This window comes from Schistocerca cancellata, chromosome 5 (genome assembly GCF_023864275.1).
Source record: "Schistocerca cancellata isolate TAMUIC-IGC-003103 chromosome 5, iqSchCanc2.1, whole genome shotgun sequence".
Taxonomy (NCBI): domain Eukaryota; kingdom Metazoa; phylum Arthropoda; class Insecta; order Orthoptera; family Acrididae; genus Schistocerca; species Schistocerca cancellata.
Window position 1 is genome coordinate 735472880 of NC_064630.1, and position 19973 is coordinate 735492852.

General features: G+C 40.7%; 1 protein-coding gene across 1 annotated transcript in view; it reads left to right on the forward strand.

Moving 5' to 3' along the window:
• LOC126188268 (ataxin-3-like) overlaps positions 1-14323 on the forward strand; it is a 146600-nt gene extending 132277 nt beyond the window's left edge. Inside the window, exons 6-7 of the mRNA XM_049929838.1 lie at positions 7073-7277; positions 13811-14323. Of these exons, the coding sequence (XP_049785795.1) occupies positions 7073-7277; positions 13811-13959 (354 nt within the window). The 3' untranslated portion in view covers positions 13960-14323. The remainder of the gene's footprint in view (positions 1-7072; positions 7278-13810) is intronic.
• The last annotated feature ends 5650 nt before the right edge of the window (positions 14324-19973 follow it).

Sequence of the window (19973 nt, forward strand, 5' to 3'; positions counted from 1 at the left end):
GCTCTTACTTTGTTTATCAGGCGACAGTGCGGAACTGTATCGAACGCCTTCCGGAAGTCAAGGAAAATAGCATCTACCTGGGAGCCTGTATCTAATATTTTCTGGGTCTCATGAACAAATAAAGCGAGTTGGGTCTCACACGATCACTGTTTTCGGAATCCATGTTGATTCCTACAGAGTAGATTCTGGGTTTCCAAAAACGACATGATACGCGAGCAAAAAACATGTTCTAAAATTCTACAACAGATCGACGTCAGAGATATAGGTCTATAGTTTTGCGCATCTGCTCGACGACCCTTCTTGAAGACTGGGACTACCTGTGCTCTTTTCCAATCATTTGGAACCTTCCGTTCCTCTAGAGACTTGCGGTACACGGCTGTTAGAAGGGGGGCAAGTTCTTTTGCGTACTCTGTGTAGAATCGAATTGATATCCCGTCAGGTCCAGTGGACTTTCCTCTGTTGAACTTTCCTCTGTTGAGTGATTCCAGTTGCTTTTCTATTCCTTGGACACTTATTTCGACGTCAGCCATTTTTTTCGTTTGTGTGAGGATTTAGTGAAGGAACTGCCGTGCGGTCTTCCTCTGTAAAATAGCTTTGGAAAAAGGTGTTTAGTATTTCAGCTTTACGCGTGTCATCCTCTGTTTCAATGCCATCATCATCATCCCGGAGTGTCTGGATATGCTGTTTCAAGCCACTTACTGATTTAACGTAAGACCAGAACTTCCTAGGATTTTTCTGTCAAGTCGGTACATAGAAAGGGGGGGGGGGGGGGGTAGACAGTGCCTTGGTGATCGCCAGAAATTGCTGAGCCCATTAGAGATCATAGGCAGACTGTCCAACGTCATGAGTGTGGCACCCATCAATGGAGCACCTCATTGCCTTCAAAAGCCTCTGTGTCTGTGCCCACCAGTTAATCAGAAGATGGAAGCAGGAGTGTTGGAAACAGTACATTTCCGCCTTTGGATCACATACCTATCCTTCTCCAGTTAGGATGAAGGTCAGACACCTTTACTGATTCCAGACCCCCGCAGGTGTACCTGGGATTTCCAAGAATGCAGCTATCTATACTGACCCAGATGCAATCAACAAACATTTTGCTGCACATTGTGCCCGAACTTGTGCATCTGAGAATTATCAACCTGCCCTTCATATCCAACAACAGAAGGGGAACAGAAGCGCTTCTCTTTTACTACATGTCAACTTGAGCCATACAGTGCTCCATTTAGTGAGTGGGAATTCCTCAGTGCCCTTGCCCATTGTCTCTCTACAGCTCCACGGCCAGACCGTGGATTACCAGTGACACATCCTTGCCGTCTTCAACTGCACTGGAGCAAGGGAGAGTTCCCATCGCAATGGTATGAAAGTGTCATCGTCTCAGTGCTGAAACCTGGTAAGGACACCCTGGAGATGGACAGCTACCGCCCCAATAGTCTCACAAATGTTTTTTGTAGGTTGTTTGTGACTGTGTTGACTCTTTGAGTCTTGGAGACTTCCGGCTCCGTCCCAGGGTGGTTTCTGCCAAGTCTGTTCCACCAATGATAATTTGGTATACCTAGTGTCTGCTGTCTGTACAGCCGTTTCCCGGCATACACATTAGTGCTGTCATTTTTTACTTAAAAAAGGTTTTTGTCACAACTTGAAGTCATCAAATTCTCACTACATTACACAAGTGGGGTCTCTTGGGCCTGCTCCTGATCTTCATACAGAATTTTTTGTTCTTCTGTACTGTCTGACTTCAAAGTTGGTGCTTTCCGCAGGTCAGTCCATATCCAAGAGAATGGGATTCCACAGGGATCTGTATTGAATGTTCCTCTCTTTTTAGTGGCCATTAATGGTCTAGCATCAGCTGTGGTGTCCTCAATATCACCTTCCCTATATACTGATGATTTTTTCATTCACTTTTGCCTCTCTAGTATTGGCGTTGCTGAACGCTGTCTGAGTGCAGTCATGGGCCCTCACCCATGGCTTTCAGTTTTCAGCCGCCAAAACTTGCGTCGTGCATTTCTGTAGTCATACTGTCCATCCACATCCAGAACTTTACCTTGATGACCAACTACTTAACGTAGTTGAGACTTATTGCTTTTTAGGAGTTGGCTTCCCCATCTTTGTCAGCTTAAGCAAAAAGTGCTGGCAGCCTCTTAACACTCTCTACTGCCTGAGTAACACTAGCTGCGATGCAGATCGCTCTACTCTTCTGCAGCTCTGTAAAGTTCAGATACAGTCCCACCTTGATTATGGATGTCTGGCTTACAGTTTGGCATCACCCTCAACATTGTGGATACTGGATCCAATAAACCACTGTGAGGTTGAGCTTGTGACAGAAGCTTTCTGAACAAGCCCTGTAAATAGCCTACTCGTGGAGGTTGGGATCCTTCCATTGTGGATTAGGTAACAAAAACTGCTTGTTAATTATGCCGTACATGTTCGTAGTTCGTCTGAGCCTCCAAATTATGGCCTAGTCTTCCCAAACAGGGTAATCCACCATCCACAACAGCAGCCCAGGTGAGGGATTAAGCTGGCAGTTCGTGTTTGGTCCCTTCTTTCTGAGCTCTAGTTTTCCCCTCTACCACCTTTTCTCTGGGTCAATCCACCTACACCTCCCTGGTCCATACCTCGGCCACAGCTTTGCTTGGATGTGTCATAAGGCCCAAAAGACTCATTTCATCCTGAGGCCTGCTGCCACCAATTTTTCTCTATTCTTGGAGCCTTCCAGGGTTGAGAAATAGTCTACAATGATGGCTTTGCTTATGCTCATGCTGGACATACTGTACAGCACTCCTTGCTGGGTGGCTGCAGTGTTTTCCTACATTTGGTAGCCGTCTCTCTCACTCTTGAGCATATATGCTCCTGCACTGGTGAGTCCTTCCTCATCTGTAGGGACTCCTTAAGCAGCCTACAAGCTCTTGGGCAGTGCTACTCTCACCATTCTTTGGTAATTACTGTCCAGTAGCCTATTTATGCCCTCGAACAATTTGGATGTTTGGTAACCTTCATCTGGACTCCAGGTCATGTCGGAAACACGGAAAATGAACTTGACAGGCTGGCCAAACAGGTTACCAGTAAACCAACTCTGGATATCGGCACACCAGAAACTGATCTCCGATCAGTATTACTCTGTAAAGTTTTAGGTATCTAGAATACTGAATGGCACACCCTCACTATGCTAAATAACTTATGTGCTATAAAGGACACACATGTTTGGAGGTCATGCATGTGAGCCACTCGCAGGGACCCCATTGTCCTTTGCTGGCTCCGCATCTGGCATACTTGGCTGACTCATGGTCATCTCTTCCATTGCAAGGACCCACCCCAGTCTTGCTGCGGTTCTTGATTGACAGTAGTCCACATCTTGTCGGACTGTCCCAATCTAGCCTCCCTGAGGTGGACTTTTAATATCCCTGGCATGCTCCCTTCAATTATAGGTGACAGTGCCTCAACATGTGACCTAGTTTTAAGTTTTATTCGAGAGGGGATTTTTATCACTCACTCTAACATTGGTCTCCTGGCCTTGTCTTCCAGATCCTCATGCTCCCTGCATTTTTTGCTTTTCCTCACTCCCTCTGATGCTGCCTGTTCAACTTAGTGTTTGTCTTTTCACCATCTGTGTTTTCCTTGCCGTGTGCTTCTAGGCTGGAGATCTTAGTGTGTTGCATAGTGGCTGGCTCATCCTTTTGTATTCTTGTGATCAGCTAGCCAAGGCCATCTACTACACTGTTTTAACACTTTCCACTGCTTTTTTTGCTTTTAGTTAATGTTTTTAATTTGGGCTTGATACTCTCGTTTCCTACTTCAGTGTGGGTGCGCACATACTTTATGCATTTTGTTCCTTCCCCAGATTTCAGGCGAAAGGATTCTTGTTGGGTATGGTTTCTCTCAGAGACGTCTGTGACTAAGGAAAAAGGGACTGATACCCTTGCACTTTAGTTCTTTTAATCTCCAAATCAACCAACGGAACTACCGTGTCCTTTTTCCTGGTAGGGAGATCTACTTCCCGCAACAGATGCCAAGATTCGGAGCTATGATCATAGTTTGCATACAGTCTCTGCTCTGAACTCAATTGTTCTCACTGTCACCTCTTGTCAGCGTGAAACTGCATGTGTCATCGTGATGTGTACTCTGTCCTCAGATTTGCCCTGACCTCAGATTTGCCCTGACCTCTCCTTTGGGCCAAAAGACTCTACAGAGCCTACAGTTTTTCATTACCTGTTCCTGGATGTCCTTGACATCCTTCCAGGCTCAGACATGGTATACACTGATGGCTCTATGGTTGATGGGCTAACTGGTTTTGCCTACACACATGCAAGGTGCAGTGAACTACGCTTCATGGCGAATGGATGCATTGTATTCACTGCAGAGTTGGTGGCATTGCTCGAGCCATCAGCCACCTTCATTCTTGCACTGGTGAGTCATTCTTAATCGCCAGTGACCTCGACTATCCAGGATCTCCTGTATGACGTCCACCACCCTGGATGGTTGGTTGTCTTTGTATGGACTCCTGTTCACATTGGGATAAAGGGAATGAACATGCTGACTTGTTGGTCAGATTGGCTACCAGGATGCTGACTTTGGAGGAGGGGGTACCGGAACCGGACCTTGGGCCGATTGTTAGCTGACAATTGTTGGAGACTTCGAATGCAGGTTGGTGTGCCTTGGTTTCTCCAAATAAACTGTGAACCATAAAGGAGACCATGACTGGCGGTCTTCCCTTCAGCTTCTTGCAGGAAATCTACTGTCCACTGTCTGTTGTCGGCTTCACAGTGGTCACACTTGGCTGACCCACAGCCACATCATCCGATCTGAGAACTCTCCAGACTGTTGATGTGATGCCTGTCTGACAGTGGCCCACGTCTTACTGTACTGCCCCAATTTGGCCACCTTACATTGGAGCCTTAAACCTGCTGATGTGCGACTTCTGGTGCTAGCAGATGATGCCGAAGTGGCTGATTCAGTTTTGCGTTTTACCCATCACAGAGGTTTTTACTCCTCTCTGTGACATAGTGCAAATTAGTCTCATTCGTTGGAGGGGTGCCCTGTTGTCTGCTCCAACTCTAGGGGCCCATGGCTGCCCTTGCTGTGAAATGGTTAAATCAAAATGAGTAACATTGTTTCATCACAAACCTGATTTAAAAATTACAGTGTACGCATATTGTTCGTAATCTCAGGGTCACTTTCTTGTGTGTTAGTTTGGGAAAGTAAGAAACATTGGCAATCTTGCTTCTGGGAGGGTACTTCATCCATATCATTACCAACAGTGATCAGTTTCTTGACGGCATTGCCTGTTACATGGCCAATGTGCTGTTTTTCAGAGAAAACAATGTTTGAAAGCATCCAATGTTGCACAGGTTATTAAAAAAGATGCACCCAATTTAATTAATTTTTACATAATGAAATACGCTACCGGATATTCGTATTGCAAACCAGCAATGATAGCAAATGTGAAATTTTACTTATTGTGTTTGTACAGTGTAGTTGGAAGAATATACGATTCAGTTTGTGGGAGAGGACAGGGAATGAAGTTACATACACAGAACTGCCTCCTCTGGCAGCAATAACAGCTTTAACGTGGTCGGACATTGCATTGAACTGAGTTTGGATGACAAACAGGTACATCATTCCATGCCACTTAACTTGATGCCAAAGTTTATTACTTGTAGTGGTTGTTGCCATGGTGGCATGCCAGGTTCTTGGCAGTCATTTTGTGTTAGATATCTGGAGAATGTGCTGGCCAGGGGAACTGTCTAATGCCCTCTGTATTAAGGTCAGAACAGCAAGGGCAGCATACAACCTTCCATTTTTGGTTCAAAGGTGACATCACGGAGCTTTCAATGACAAGATGAAGCTTCCTGTTTAATGGTTGCTATCCAAATTACTGGCTGTCCAAGTAGGAGGTGACACTGTTGTACACCCAATGATATTCTATACCATTGCAGAAGTTACTGGGCCTGTATGATGATGAAAAAAGCAATCTAGCAGCATTTGTCCTCCTTAGAGCCTCCACACACACACACACACACACACACACACACACACACATCCTTCGTGACACTGTATTCAGAACTGGGACTCATCTGAGAAGACAATGTGATGCTGCTCTTGGGTCCAGTGTTGCAATTGGGTGCACCGCTGCAGGCATGTCTTTCACTGGTACCAGGTCAAGGGAAGCTGCAACAGTGATCACCACACTGTCCATGTGTATTCATATACTCTTCAGTTGGAGCTGATGTATTACTTCTGCAGATTTGTGCCAAAAAAGTAGACAACTTCAGATTTCTGGAATTGAGAATAACTGGGATGCTCTCATAAGAACAGAATCACTTACATTGTTATTGTAAGAATCAGTTGGAAACACTGCCACCTTAGGCTTCTTTACAGGTCAATGCTGTCTAATTTTGGAGCAACACACTTAAAGTACAAAAGATACATTCAGTCCAATGTCTTCCTACGGGCACCATCTGCTGTGTTAATATAGGACTCTAATTAATAAGTTAGGAATTCCTCTAGAACTTTCACAATACTAAATATCATGGGACTCCTTGTTGGCAGCATACACTTGCTTGAAACAACAGCTGCCCCTATTTAGTGGAACATAGAAATCATCTGTATGTGGGGTGCATGTCATTGTTTATTTTTTTGAAAAATGTGTGTTACTTTGCTGGCTATGTTTTCAACTAGCTTCTGCAAGAATTGGATACAATTAATAAAAGACTGTATAGTTCGAACTCATATTGACATATTTTCCATTTATCGTCTTCAGGAATCTAATTTCCATCTTCCTCGAGTTTTCCAAATCATTCCCGAGGCTCCTACTAGTATTTCATGAATTTCGTCGTCCCCAAATCCAGCTGATTTTCATTACTTGAAATTAAATTTTTGACAGTTCCATTTTACTAGTACTTTAATTGTTGATTGTGTTTAATCATTATTCAGTTAATGAAATGAAAAGATTGGTTGTTTTGTGCGACTCATATAATGATCTTATTGTTGAAACCTAAACTAAAATAAATGAATAAATTTACATGTCAACTTCTGATGTATGTTGTACTTGATTTGATCTTTATCGTTCATGTTACAGGGTGATGCACAGTTCCATAGAGCCTTGCAGTTAAGTCTTACCACAGACACAGCTGATGGAGCACCACCAATACCTCGCACTATCAGCCAGGATGAAGAACTGCAGCTTCAGAAAGCTCTTAGCCTTAGTCTTCAGACCAAGATAAATGACACTGAAGGTGATGATGAGCACGAGTTGCAGAGAGCTCTTCAAATGAGTCTGGAATGTGAGTTGCACCACTAAATTTATGTAATACGTTTGAGTATTAGCATGATTCCACTCATGATAAGCTATTAGAACTTTAACAAGCAAATTTTAGCAGAAATAAAATTTTTCATTATTACAATAACAAAAGTAGGATTAAAAGTCAGATAGTGAGGTGTTACGCTGTGCATGAGATAGTATATTGTTGAGTACACTCCCTTTGTTTGGAAAAATACAAAATAATTTGTTTTAAATTTACCTGCAAGCACTGAACCAGACATATTTTTGGTTAGTAGCACATCTTACAAGGAATCCCTTGAGTGTGGCAAGTTCAATCTTTAAGAAGGCTCATTTGAAAGTGTATTATGACAGGAAAAATAATAGTGCTAATGACTCATCATGTACATCTAGAGGGCAGCTGAAAATGAGTGTCCAAGAGGTGCAGAGATCAACCGGCTATGGGATGTATGTATTACACTTCACCAAATGGACATTGTCAACATGTGAACTCAGAATGAAAAACGACATGCTACAGTGATCACAAAGGTTCACACCATCAAGATCAAAGATAAACTCCTTGGGAGTTGCAAATCATGCAGGACATTCAGCTAGGTATCCACTCTTAAAGAATGCGCACAGAATCAAATTGGTGTAATGGGTGATGAGAACTGATGGAATATCATGGCACGTAATCGAATGTGAAACAGTCTGTCATGGAGCTTATCGTGAAACCAAGTATCATTTAAGGCATAACTGCAGGTAGTATGATAATGTTTTATAGGAACAGAAAAAACAAACATCCAGAGGCTGAATTTGTCCAGTGATTCCAGATGGTATGTTGCAACGTCATACACTTTTCAGAAGAGATAGTTTGCTCTAAAGGAGTATGATTTGTATACACAATGCAGGAATTGAGCAAAAGCTAGTTATAGTGACCAGCTATTGGTCAAAAGCAGTTCTTTTATCATAGTTGTTGTTCCCGTATGCCAATTTTCCCACTCTTGCTTGCTGTTACATAAATATTCCCTATTGCCCTCGCAGGATCATGCACATGAGAAAGAATTGTAGGGGGCAGAGTACCTCCAACTTCTCACAGCTTAATAAATAACTTTCCAGCCAATTTTCCATCCAGGATAAAAGTCGATGTAATTGTCTATGAATACATTGAGGAACTGATGTTAGTTGATCTTGATATAACTCTCTGGTACCTCTAATTTACAGTGTTCCTCTCATATGCATTCCCTCTTCAAATCCTGATTGGTTGGAGTTGAAAATCAATTCCTTACAGAATGATGGGATAAGTTTGCTTATCTCATTTACAAATTCTTGGGCCAATTCCACAGTTTGCTGTGCATCGTCAAGTTGATGCTTTGTTAAAAATTTCTTCCAGTTCTATAGCACTGTTTCCCTTGAAATCACCATAATGTATGTCATACACAATTTGATGTGCTTTACATTGTAGCTCACAATTGTGCATGGTCCTGGTAAACTGTATCGAGCATCCTTGAAACACGCAAACATCAGCTTTTGTACCAAGTGTGTTTTGTCCTCCCTTAAATATCTGTAGCTTTTCTTACGCACTACAAAGTCACATTCCTGTGGACGAATCTCTTCATAATTGACGAAATCTCTTCATAACTGTGTTTTTTTACTGTTCTTTGGATGATCTTCGATTTACGTAATTATGTTTAGTACCTGCTCCTTGGATGATGATTCTCCTTCATTACATTTCAGTGGAGATGGGATTTGTGGCTCCCTGTCAGTCAGTGATGATGAAACTACGTCGAACATACCCTCATCATTGTACTCCTCATGTACTATGTCCGACAGTTGGTGTATAAGACACCATACATTCCACTGACTCATCTTGAAGAAACATTAATATTTCTTTTATCACTTCCTTCTCACTCTGTGAAATTCCTTGGAATTCTTTCTGATGAAATGTCAATTTCAACAATTGTTGTTTTAGAAATAATGTACCGTTTTCTTTCTGTTTCTGTTGCCATTGCTCTGCTTCGTATCAGCACCACTAGCACTGTTGTGAGTTACTCGTTGACTATGCTCCATAGCCTGATGCTGTGCTCACCACTGGATACCTCCAGGCCTGCCCTGTTGCCATTAGCAGCCAATATTATGGTTGTGTGGTAGACAATATGTGGGGTTTCAAATGCCGTAAACATCATTGGCATTTTGCAACCTCACACTCGTGGAGTTCTTTGTTAAAGTATATGTGGACTATTCCATCTCATGCAAGCAGGAATTATATATTATAGTAGCCCACCAAAAATACTTACAACTTTCAGTTTTCACTTACTGTTATCGAGAAAATTGAACAAACTTTGCTGACATTAAGGTTCTGGTATCGTTCTGAAGCAGTGATGATTTCTTGTTAAGTATTGAATTGCACATAATCATATGGTTCTTTGTTAATGCCAGCAGTTAACAAGTAGTACTGTTTGATTTACGAAATGAGAGGTGTAACTACAGACCGATATCCCCCCCCCCCCCCCCTCTCACACACACACACACACAAACACACACACACACACACACACACACACTTTTGTTGTTGGTGTTTAACCAATTTCAATATTGGGTCTTTGCTAACTTTGATGTTATTTTCTGATAGCTTATTTTTCAGACTTTTTATTTTAGTATTCATTCATATTTTTTTAACTTATTTATTAGGCATTACACATTACATTTGTTTACTTGATTGCAAACAAAAGTAAACATTTATTGAAAGTTTTTCAAAAGAAAGGATTGCAATAACTTCAAAGTTCATGACTTACACAGATTACAGATTTTGTCACCGATATGTCAACACTTCAGACACACCCTTCAATCTACTATAGGGGCTACTATAAATGATTCATTCATTTTCAAAGTTCTGTATTTTCCAAACTATTACATGTACATATATGATTGATGCAAGAAGAAAAGCGTAAACTCAGTGTTTGCATTGTGCCCACGAGTTCGCAGTAAGATGCAGTGCCTCGACAAAGCAAGAAAAGTGTTTTAGTGTGTTGAAATATATTAAATGTTATCTGTTGCAACAATGCAGTGTATGTTCAGAAGGAATTGTGGAAAAGAACTGCCTTGTAAACAGAGCATTGTGCATTAGTATCGACAGTTTAGGGACACTGGTTGTGTCTGTATACAGAAAAGGCACCAGCGTCCAAGTGTGTCGAACACAACAGTGGCAAGGGTGAGGCAAAGTTTCATACAAGTATCAAAAAAGTCAACAGTCCAATGGAAGCCATGAATTGGAATACCGCAGCTATGTGCAAGGGCGATTGCATTTCAACCATACTGTCTGCAGCCCATGCAACAATTAAAACCAAAAGATAAATGCATCACAATACAGGAAGCACTTGAAGAGGAACATTTCATCTCCAAATTGATATTCAGCAATGAAGCAACCCTTCCATTTATTTGGAAAGGTTACTCACCACAGTATAAGAAGGTGGGGGCAGTGGAAAATCCTCATGAAATTGGTGGTGCAGGAATGAAACTTGATGAAGGTTATTGTTTTACGTACGGTGTTAGACGAAGCGGTATTTTCCATTTCTCATCTGTGAGAATACTGTCACCTCTTGTCTTGATACGTTGCAGTTGTGGTTGTTTCCACAACTGACTGCTGATTTAAAGAATTTCATCTTCCAACCAACTCCTAAAGGGCAAACTTACGCATATCTGGATTGGGCATGTGGTGAAGGTGATGTGGCTCTGTTCCGTTGGTCTCCCAGGTCACCTGACCTAACACCTAGTGACATTTTTCTTTGTAGGTACGTTAAGAACCATGTTTACATAATCCCTCCACCAAAAACACTGGAACAGCTCAAGAAGATGCATCAGTGGTTCTGCAATGACCATTGACAGGATGTTGCTACATAAGGTACGGAATGAACCTGACCGCTGTGTGTGACCAGAGGGGCACTCATAGAATATTTGTAGAGTGCAAAATGCAAACTTGGTGAGGTTACGGTTCTGTATATGCGCCAATCATATTTCTGTACGTAACACTTTCCAAACTACTGAGCTCGTTGTCATAATCTAGGCTTGGTTGATTGTTTCAGTGAGGATTCCAGGTACTGAATGAAACACTGATTTTCTGTCACCTTAATATATATTAACCAAATCGTCACACACAAACACAATTTTTGTACCATCTCATTATTGAAGAGACCAATATGGAATGTGCATCCAAAACTTTCCACAGTATGTTATTGCCATGGATATATTTACAAATTTGTAAAGGAAAATTAAATATTTACCTGAATCTGTGTACTTTAACAAGTGTGGTCGTCCTTTAATGGAGGACATGGTGGGTCACGATAGTCAAAAACAGTTAACTGGCAATGGTAGTCTTTATTTTCCTCGGCAGTGTTTACATGAAGGCAAGTGCTCAGATTAGATGGGCACTAGGCGTCGTGCTCTCGGACATCAGTGCAGTCTGAGTAGTAGTGATGCAGCTGGATGATTCTAGGCCTAGCTCAGCACCGCATCAAAAAGATCTTGTGATATCTGCATACTCAGGCTGCCAGAAGTACTGGCTCAGCCATAGGTGAAGCTGGCCAGCTGTTAGTCTGGCTGGTGTGAGGCACTGGAGGCATCTGGGTATAAACCCTGGGCCTAATTCTGGTTGGCGACGGCTGGAGATGACAGGCAGCCAGTGGTTCAGTGGCTGGTAGGATCTCAGTTCGACCCTTGGCCCATCAATGCTGTGGCTGATGGGACCACCCTATCAGGTTGTCGTGTCAGGATGAAGGCAGAGCAGTATTGACCGCATGGCGGAAGCCCACACTTCAGCAGATGCTGACTCGAGATTTGCCTATTTGATGACCATCCTGTCCAGATGGACAGTATTGAGAAGTACCAAAGCGTATTTTATATTACAGCAAGTGGCCACCTGTTGCAGTGGGCCCTTGTGCATTAGAATCTTTCCCTCCTTGGAAGAATTTGGCTCTCAAAATTCTCTCTGCTGCTGTAGCTGCAGCTTGTTAATTTTAAACAGTTCTTCTTCTGTCAATCTTTGTCTCACATCATGTATGGGAGTCCCTTTTGATACACTTCTTCCTCATGTGCTGACACTAGTAGTATAAGACTGCGTGTGGAAGGTGGGTAAGGTTGGGATCTATGTGGCACTACAGTTAAGATAACAGTGGTGCTTGTCACGAGCAAAATTATGAATGTGACTGATGTGGGGGTTCCCCCCTCCCTGCATGCAATGAATCTACTGATGTTGCTCCATCGAAATCCAACCATTCTTTTGGCTACAATCTGATCCAAGGAGGTGAGAAAGGTTGAGACCAGGGTAATGTTCAGAAAAATCAGGTTTCCTCTAGGGAGAATTTGAAAGGTAAAATCAGGTTGTTAGAGTAAGAGAGAGGTGGTGTTCAAGGGGGTGATTCCAGTAATTGTGGTGGGTAGCTGAAAGGAGGTAACAGAGACAGCATTGATTAATAGACCTTGTCCTTGTAACTTTAATCATTGCCTATTAGTTAACGGTCTCTGGTCATAGCAACTGCAGATGACAGTTACCAGATCTGCTACTGAAAAGAGCGAATGTTAGTTTCCTCATTGAAAGTGTTAAATTCCTCCCCGTAATCACTTCCCGAGGACATTCATCTGTCAGTTATCTATGCAGAACAGGTTAAGTTTGTATGACCCTGCAATCTTATATACCAGCTTTGTAGGGCATACTGTGACTGGCTTGGCCTTACACTGCAGCAATTCTAAAAGTGAAGAGTAATGCTGGGATTTTTTGTCAGGCATAAACAGTAGTAAATCCTACACCTTTGGTAACCTTATTTCTGTTAAAAGTATGGACAACTACTTTCACACACACTACTGATACTGTAACAGGTACACATTTCACAAAATAATCAACGTATTGCACTCAATGACATCAATGTTTCTTTGCAGACTAAATTAAATGCACTAAGTTTCTAGAATCATCATTGTACGTACTATAATTGGTCGCCCCATGACCAAGGGACATACGGATAACCTGGAGTAAATCGTTCATTTCGCCATGTTTTACATTTCCTCCCTTCCCCTTCCATCGTCTCTTTCGAGGAAGCTGCTGGTAACTGAGGTGGGACTTATGCTGCACCTTTAAATTTTCTGACTTGTCTCACGTGTACCACAGTGGTATGAGTGCAGAGTTGCAGCTTTACATTGACCAGAGAAGTTATTTCAAATGCCTGATAAGGTCTCTGGTACCATGCAATGAATTTTTTTCTTTCCTTTAAGAAAATAGATGTTGGCAACATTACCCATTTCCCAACATGGTACATGTGTAGCTTGAGCACTCTTTTTGTGCACCCCTCATCCTTCAAACTAGGGAGTCCAGGTGACAAAATATGTACATAGTAAATTAATGTATAGTTGTTAGTTATGTTGGATTGGTATAGAGCTCTACTTCAGCGTGCATTATATGTTTATTGAAGATGGTCAGCTGCACCTTAAGGTCTCATTAATTGAACGTGCTTATTTACTCAGCTGTTTCTGCAGTAAAATTTGTTTTATTAATTAAGTCTATATTTTCAGGCTGTGACAGTAACGAATGTCAGGCGGCAGATGGCATGGTGGATCCAGAAGAATTGAGGAGGAGAAGACTTGCGTACTTAGAGTCTGTTGAAAATCAGTCTTCAAACTACACAAATCATGCCCCAAACCAGAACCAATTGAATACTTAATATTATAGTTTTGCCTTCAGACTCTAGTCATTTTTTGCACAAATTTGTTTTAAAGAGGTTGCCAGTATTTAGCTAACCATAAAATCTCTGAAGATTTGATACCATTGCTAATAAACCTGTGATCTTTACAAGAGAAACTAATTTGTATGGAAGTTTTAGACTGAATTTTGTACTAAAATAATGTGGTTTAATAAGTAGTCAACTAAAAGTTGACATAAGAAACAGGATAAATCCTGTACCTGCCTCTTAAAACTGTATTGCCTTTTCAGAACTATTTATAGCAGGTCTAACCCATGTGACAGTTGATGTTAATTCATGTGAGAGCCATTTTCAGTGTTGTGGTCAATTGCAGCATGTTTTCTGAAATATGTAGTTAGCTTCTCAACTTGTTTATACACCAATTAGAGATCCTTAGATATTTACTTAATATTAAATTATAACAAGGAGCATGCCGTACTTCAGAAAAGTGAATTTTTGATTCACTGAAAGATTCTAAATTTGTATATATTGAAAGAGAGAGTAAATAGCATTGTTTGATATTCTGGACAAATGAGCTGTGGTCAACAAAAAATAGATAAGCATTATTAATGTAGGATACATTGTGCATTTCCATATGTAGTTCTAACTTGTGCTGTTAAAAGAAATGTACTGCACGTAACATATAGAAGTTTTAAAAATGTGGTGCATATTACCATTTACAACTTTTTATCAAAATTTTTTTTTTGTGACACTACATGTGGAAACAGCAGTTTGAAATCTGAAAAAGGGGTAAGCAAGTGAGCCAGCCCAGTTTGGTCTACCAGCCTCTGTGTCACTATATTGTTGTCTGGTGGTTTATTTTGTGGGATGTGTGAGATTAAGTAACGTAAGGAGGCAGTCAAATGAAAATGAGAAATAGAAAATAAGTAAACTGTTTATTATTTCAAAAGTAATTGCCATTTATCCCACTCGGAGCCAAGACAGACTGTGCCTTCATGGAAAAATGTTTGCAGTTGCCTGTGGAACCATGATTGTGCACAGGCACACACCTCTTCGCTGAAAGCAAATTGACGGCCCGTATGCATTTCTCCAGGGCCCCAGAAATATGGAAATCACATTGAGAGAGGTCTTTGTTGCCAGGATTGTTTTGACTGTGCTGTGGAAGTTTTGCTGGGAAGCCCTTAAGACGCACACACCTTGGTATAAATCAAGGTTCTGTTAGGAGCCACAAACGTCTTTCCATAAGGGCATTGATCGTCATGTCTCACAGTGAGATAAATGTATTAACAGTTATGATAACTACTTTTGAAATAATAAATAATTTATTTACTTTTTTCCCAACTGGCTCATTTTGATCTGACTGCCCCTTACAAAGGGTGCTCGTACAAGTTTGTTGGTTGGGAAAGGGGGAGGGGGGACTAGACCTGGGAATATGGAATATTTTTAATATTGTGGAAGGTGAATGACAGCTTGTAAGTAAACACAAGATAAGTTCCAGTTCTCACCCTGTTAGAAACCTGTGTAATACTGACTTTTAAATCATTTTCTTGAAAGGAAGACGCCTGACTTCACTATATTTTTTCCTTTCCTTGAGAGCTAGAGAGGGGTATGCGGCCCCGAGTATTTGACAACCTTGTCCACTATAGTTACTCGAATTATTTGTTAAAGACAGTAGTATGTTGTAGATAAGAGTGAAAACTGGACAACGAATTAAGCAAAACTGAGAAATTTACATCTAGAGAAAAGTGTTGTGCAAGTTGTGCAAATCATATATGATACCAAAATATTAGATACAAGAGGGGTGGAAGAAGTTAATAAAAATATTTAAAAAATGGGATGATGATTTTAAGATGGAATTGTTGTTTAATACTGATGATAGACATTTATAGAAGTAGATGTGATGACAGTATCTTATCTTTTTAGTGTTGGAAGTACTGAACATGTCGCCTCCAGAAGGAAAATAATGGCTAACAATTCTGTCTCTTATTTATTAGTTTTTTGAATAGAATTTTCCTTTGACAAGATCACATTATAAGGCAGAAAGTGTAGCTAAGCAGTACAGAAGAACCATTAAAAGTAAAAATGCTTGTCAGAAGATAAATGTAAAACACATTATGCACCTGTTGTAAAGGCCTGTTACATAACATCAATTGTATTTCATGGATCACATGGTGAGTGATCTCCAGAACATGGAAAACGGTTAATGCACCTTTCATTTCTGTGCAGTAAATGAAATCACTTAGCGTTATGGAAGATTGTGACATTAAGAGTGCTAATGTTAATGATTTTATAACCCAGTATGTTAATTTTAAGAATATCTGTAATGTGGAAGTAGGATCCCAACAGAGAGATGTTACCCCACCGCCTCCACCACATTACTAGCAAATCATGTTGTGCTCTGGTAGGTTATTGGATATCTGTGTACCCATGTACATCTCTGTCTTGGATTAATGCTAAGTACTTAGACTTTGTACTCATTTGATGTTCATACTTTTTGCTGTTTCTTGAGAAATGGAAAGTAATACTAATGACAATGGCCATTAATGAAGCTGTGTACTGTTGAACTGTTGCCAGAATACCAAATGTTCTTGAAGAGGTCTCTGCAAGATGTTCTACAACTTATGCCAGATATAATTCTTATTACACATTTTTGTATTCTGAAAGTATTTCACTGTAAGTTGAGTTTTCTCAAAGAAGATTCAACATATTAGTGACTGAAAACAGCAGAATAAGCTAGTTTCTTCATTTCTGTGTCACCTAGGTCAGTCATCGGGCATATTATAAATGCAACCTCATTAATTCTAGGATGTGGATTTTCTATATGGTTGTGATCTTTCTGTAGCCCCAAAACTTAGCACTATCTACTTCTTGTATTTTCATTGTTGGTGTAAGCTATTTTTATAGCTGTTGGAGTTTTATGTTAAGTATGTATGAACTCACTCCCATCAAAATTTAGTGATTGATTATTTGAAATGGCTCATGTGTTGATGATTTGAGATATTTAAATGGGATATTACCCTTGTTAAACACACTATATAATACCAACATGGACACGAAAAAAGAATTAATATTATTTAAACACTTGGATTGCATCTGATTCAAGGTGATAGCAGCAAAGCACCTGACTCTGTCACAAAGTCTATGGTGCTCCATTGTAATTGTGCAATGAAGAGCTAGCCTGGCTAGTTATTCACACACTATTTCCTTCCCTTTTATGCCAGAAAGCTGTGACTGCTGTTGTCCAGACAGCAGATAGCATAGTTACTATTGCAGAATTGAACCATCTCTATGGGCTTACAAGGAAAATATATTGAGTCCAAAAAAGTACTTTTGAGAGTATTCAGTTTTGAATTTTGAGTGTTTTTGACACATTGAGTTTTGCGTTTATACTCTTTTTATCAGGTAGCACAAGTATTACTCTCCAGTGTGACAAGTAAACCATCACCAATGAGTTTCTAACAGTCATATGTAGAATCATTGCTTGCTCTGCCCTCCACAGTAGGTTTGGAATCTTGTCAGTTCAGTCATCAGATGTTAGTGGCTGTTGTACAAGCCATGTTGCTCCCCGGGAACAAAACTGGCTCAACATAGTTGTAGGAGGTCATTCTTTTTTGCCGTGCTAATTGGCAATGGGTTTGAGTATGTGGGTGTAAGTTGCTTTGGACAATAGGCGGCCATCCCTTTCAGTGAATTCTGATTTGTTGGTATTCACTAGATTGCTTGCGCTTGTATTGCAGCAGCCAAGGAACTTCCTTTGTGCACCTAGAAGATTTCACTTTGAGTCAGTTCATATCACCTGTCTGATTTTTTGCCACCATATTTGATGCCTCCTGAAGACTGGCATGTGAATGCTACAGTCCCTGAATTTTCTGATTGCAAAGCCTCTTTGATTGGGCAATTCAAAATATTGCCAGCCCTCTGAGTACTATAGACAAGTACAGAACTGTTGGCATTATAAATTGCGCTGTGCATTGAATCCACGTCCATGTATGTGTGGCCACTTTCTAAAAACTTGTCTTCGTCACTCTAAAGGTGTGTAATTTGTACTATGTACAGGAGAGCAGCTAATATTTATTTGCTATTTTGACTCCCACATTATCAGAAAACAATGAGACCTCTGTCACATGTTCAAGGAGAGATGAAAGATAATTGAACAAACCAATACCAATTTCTAAACTACGTGTTCGGCATAGTGGTCTCTCAAACTGAGAGACTGTAGACAAATTTTTCTGCTGTAGTACGATGGACTCACGCCAGAAGATGGTATACGCAAAACCAGCTGTAAGTCAAAAGTAGTAGACATAAAACCAGGGTCCCTGGCACATTTTTTTTCTTGTCTACCGTTTTGGCTGCAATGCAATCTTTTCGTTTCTGACACGTATGTTATTGATACTTCAGTAATATCTTCTCATCGTAAGAGCATGTTGATATTTGTGACACAAAGTATACTGCTCTTTCTTTGGTTTATAAATTGACATATTGTATTCGTAACTAAAAATTCTTCTAAATATGATTTGTGTAGCTATCTGCTTACTGTACTTCACATCTCTCCTTGTGCTAATGATAGATTTTTTGTAATAGTAAGTGTCCTATCCAGGCAGAAATGTTTTATCGATTTCCTTGAATAATGCAATTCCACAACTGGAAAACTCTCACTTTACTCCTTCAATCACTTCAGGCTTTTTTTGGTTTGGCGGTGTGTTTTCCTACCGTATCCTCACTCTCAAAAGTGCTATGATTAGATTTGTGATTGAATGCCACCAGAATAACTTTTCTGCTGATAAAAAGTATTTTCAGGAAAAATGCACGGCAAACGCCAAACTTTTTCTTCTCTCTCCTGAAAGAAATGTTTTCTGGAATCCATACAAGGCACGAAATTGTCCTTGCGAGGCTTTCTTCTTTTTGGATATGCTGCTGACATCACTGTGAAGTATTCATTTTGTATTTGAGCAACTTCCAGTAGGTGGAACATGTCATCAGTCATCATTTACAGTGTTAGTGATTTTTACCTTACAAAACACTAAACGCTGCCTGAGCAGACCGTGAAGGCCCAACGGTGCCGACAGGCTGCCGTGTCATCCTCAGCCCACAGGCATCACTGGATGTGGATATGAAGGAGCGTGTGGTCAGCACAATGCTCCCCTGGCCGTATGTCAGTTTACAAGACTGGACTTTCAACTTATGCTGTGAATTTTTCATTTTGTGTGGTAATCCATTTCTTCTTTTTCTTCTCTATGTAGTGGATCCATTTGCTGGGACTATGTTTTGTCTGTCTGCTTAAGATTTCTTGTACTGCTTCCCTGCATGCTGCATATTCTTCATTAATTTTTGCTTTTGAATGACAAATTGATTTTACTCACTTTGGCATTGGAAATGAGCATTTGGCGTCATTGGGCAGGAGGCCCCTTACGGGGCAGGTCTGGTCGCCTCGGTGCAGGTCTCATTACATTCGACACCACGTTGGGCGACGTGTACGCCGGATGGGGATGAAATGATGATGAAGACAACACGACACCCAGTCCCTGAGCAGACAAAATCCCCAACCCAGCCGGGAATCGAACCTGGGCTCCTTAGGACGGCAGTCCGTCACGCTGACCGTTCAGCTATCGGGGCGGACACTTTGGCTTTGAACTATCATTTGTAACAAAACTAATTGGCAAGTTGTTGAATTAATTTAGTAATAAAGGATCTATTTTAGAATTAGGCTGCTCTGAAGTTACTGCAAGAAAAGAATTACCTTTGGAATCCTCAGTACTAAAATGGTAGTAAAGAACTACATCTGAAAAATCAGTTCCAAAATCATTATCTCCATCATAGTGTCATGTTCTCTTGTGGTTAATGAAACCTTCCTGAAAAAGTGTTAATTATTTTTGATGTTGTTCACAACCTTTAATAAAACATCTGTCAGTGTTAGCATTTGTGGCTGGATACCAAGCATAAAACAATTTATTTTATATACCTGCAATTCCATTCGTCCCATGTTCTCATAATTCTTTCCTTCTGGTGGTGCTGTTTTCACAGCCCTTGGTAGATCT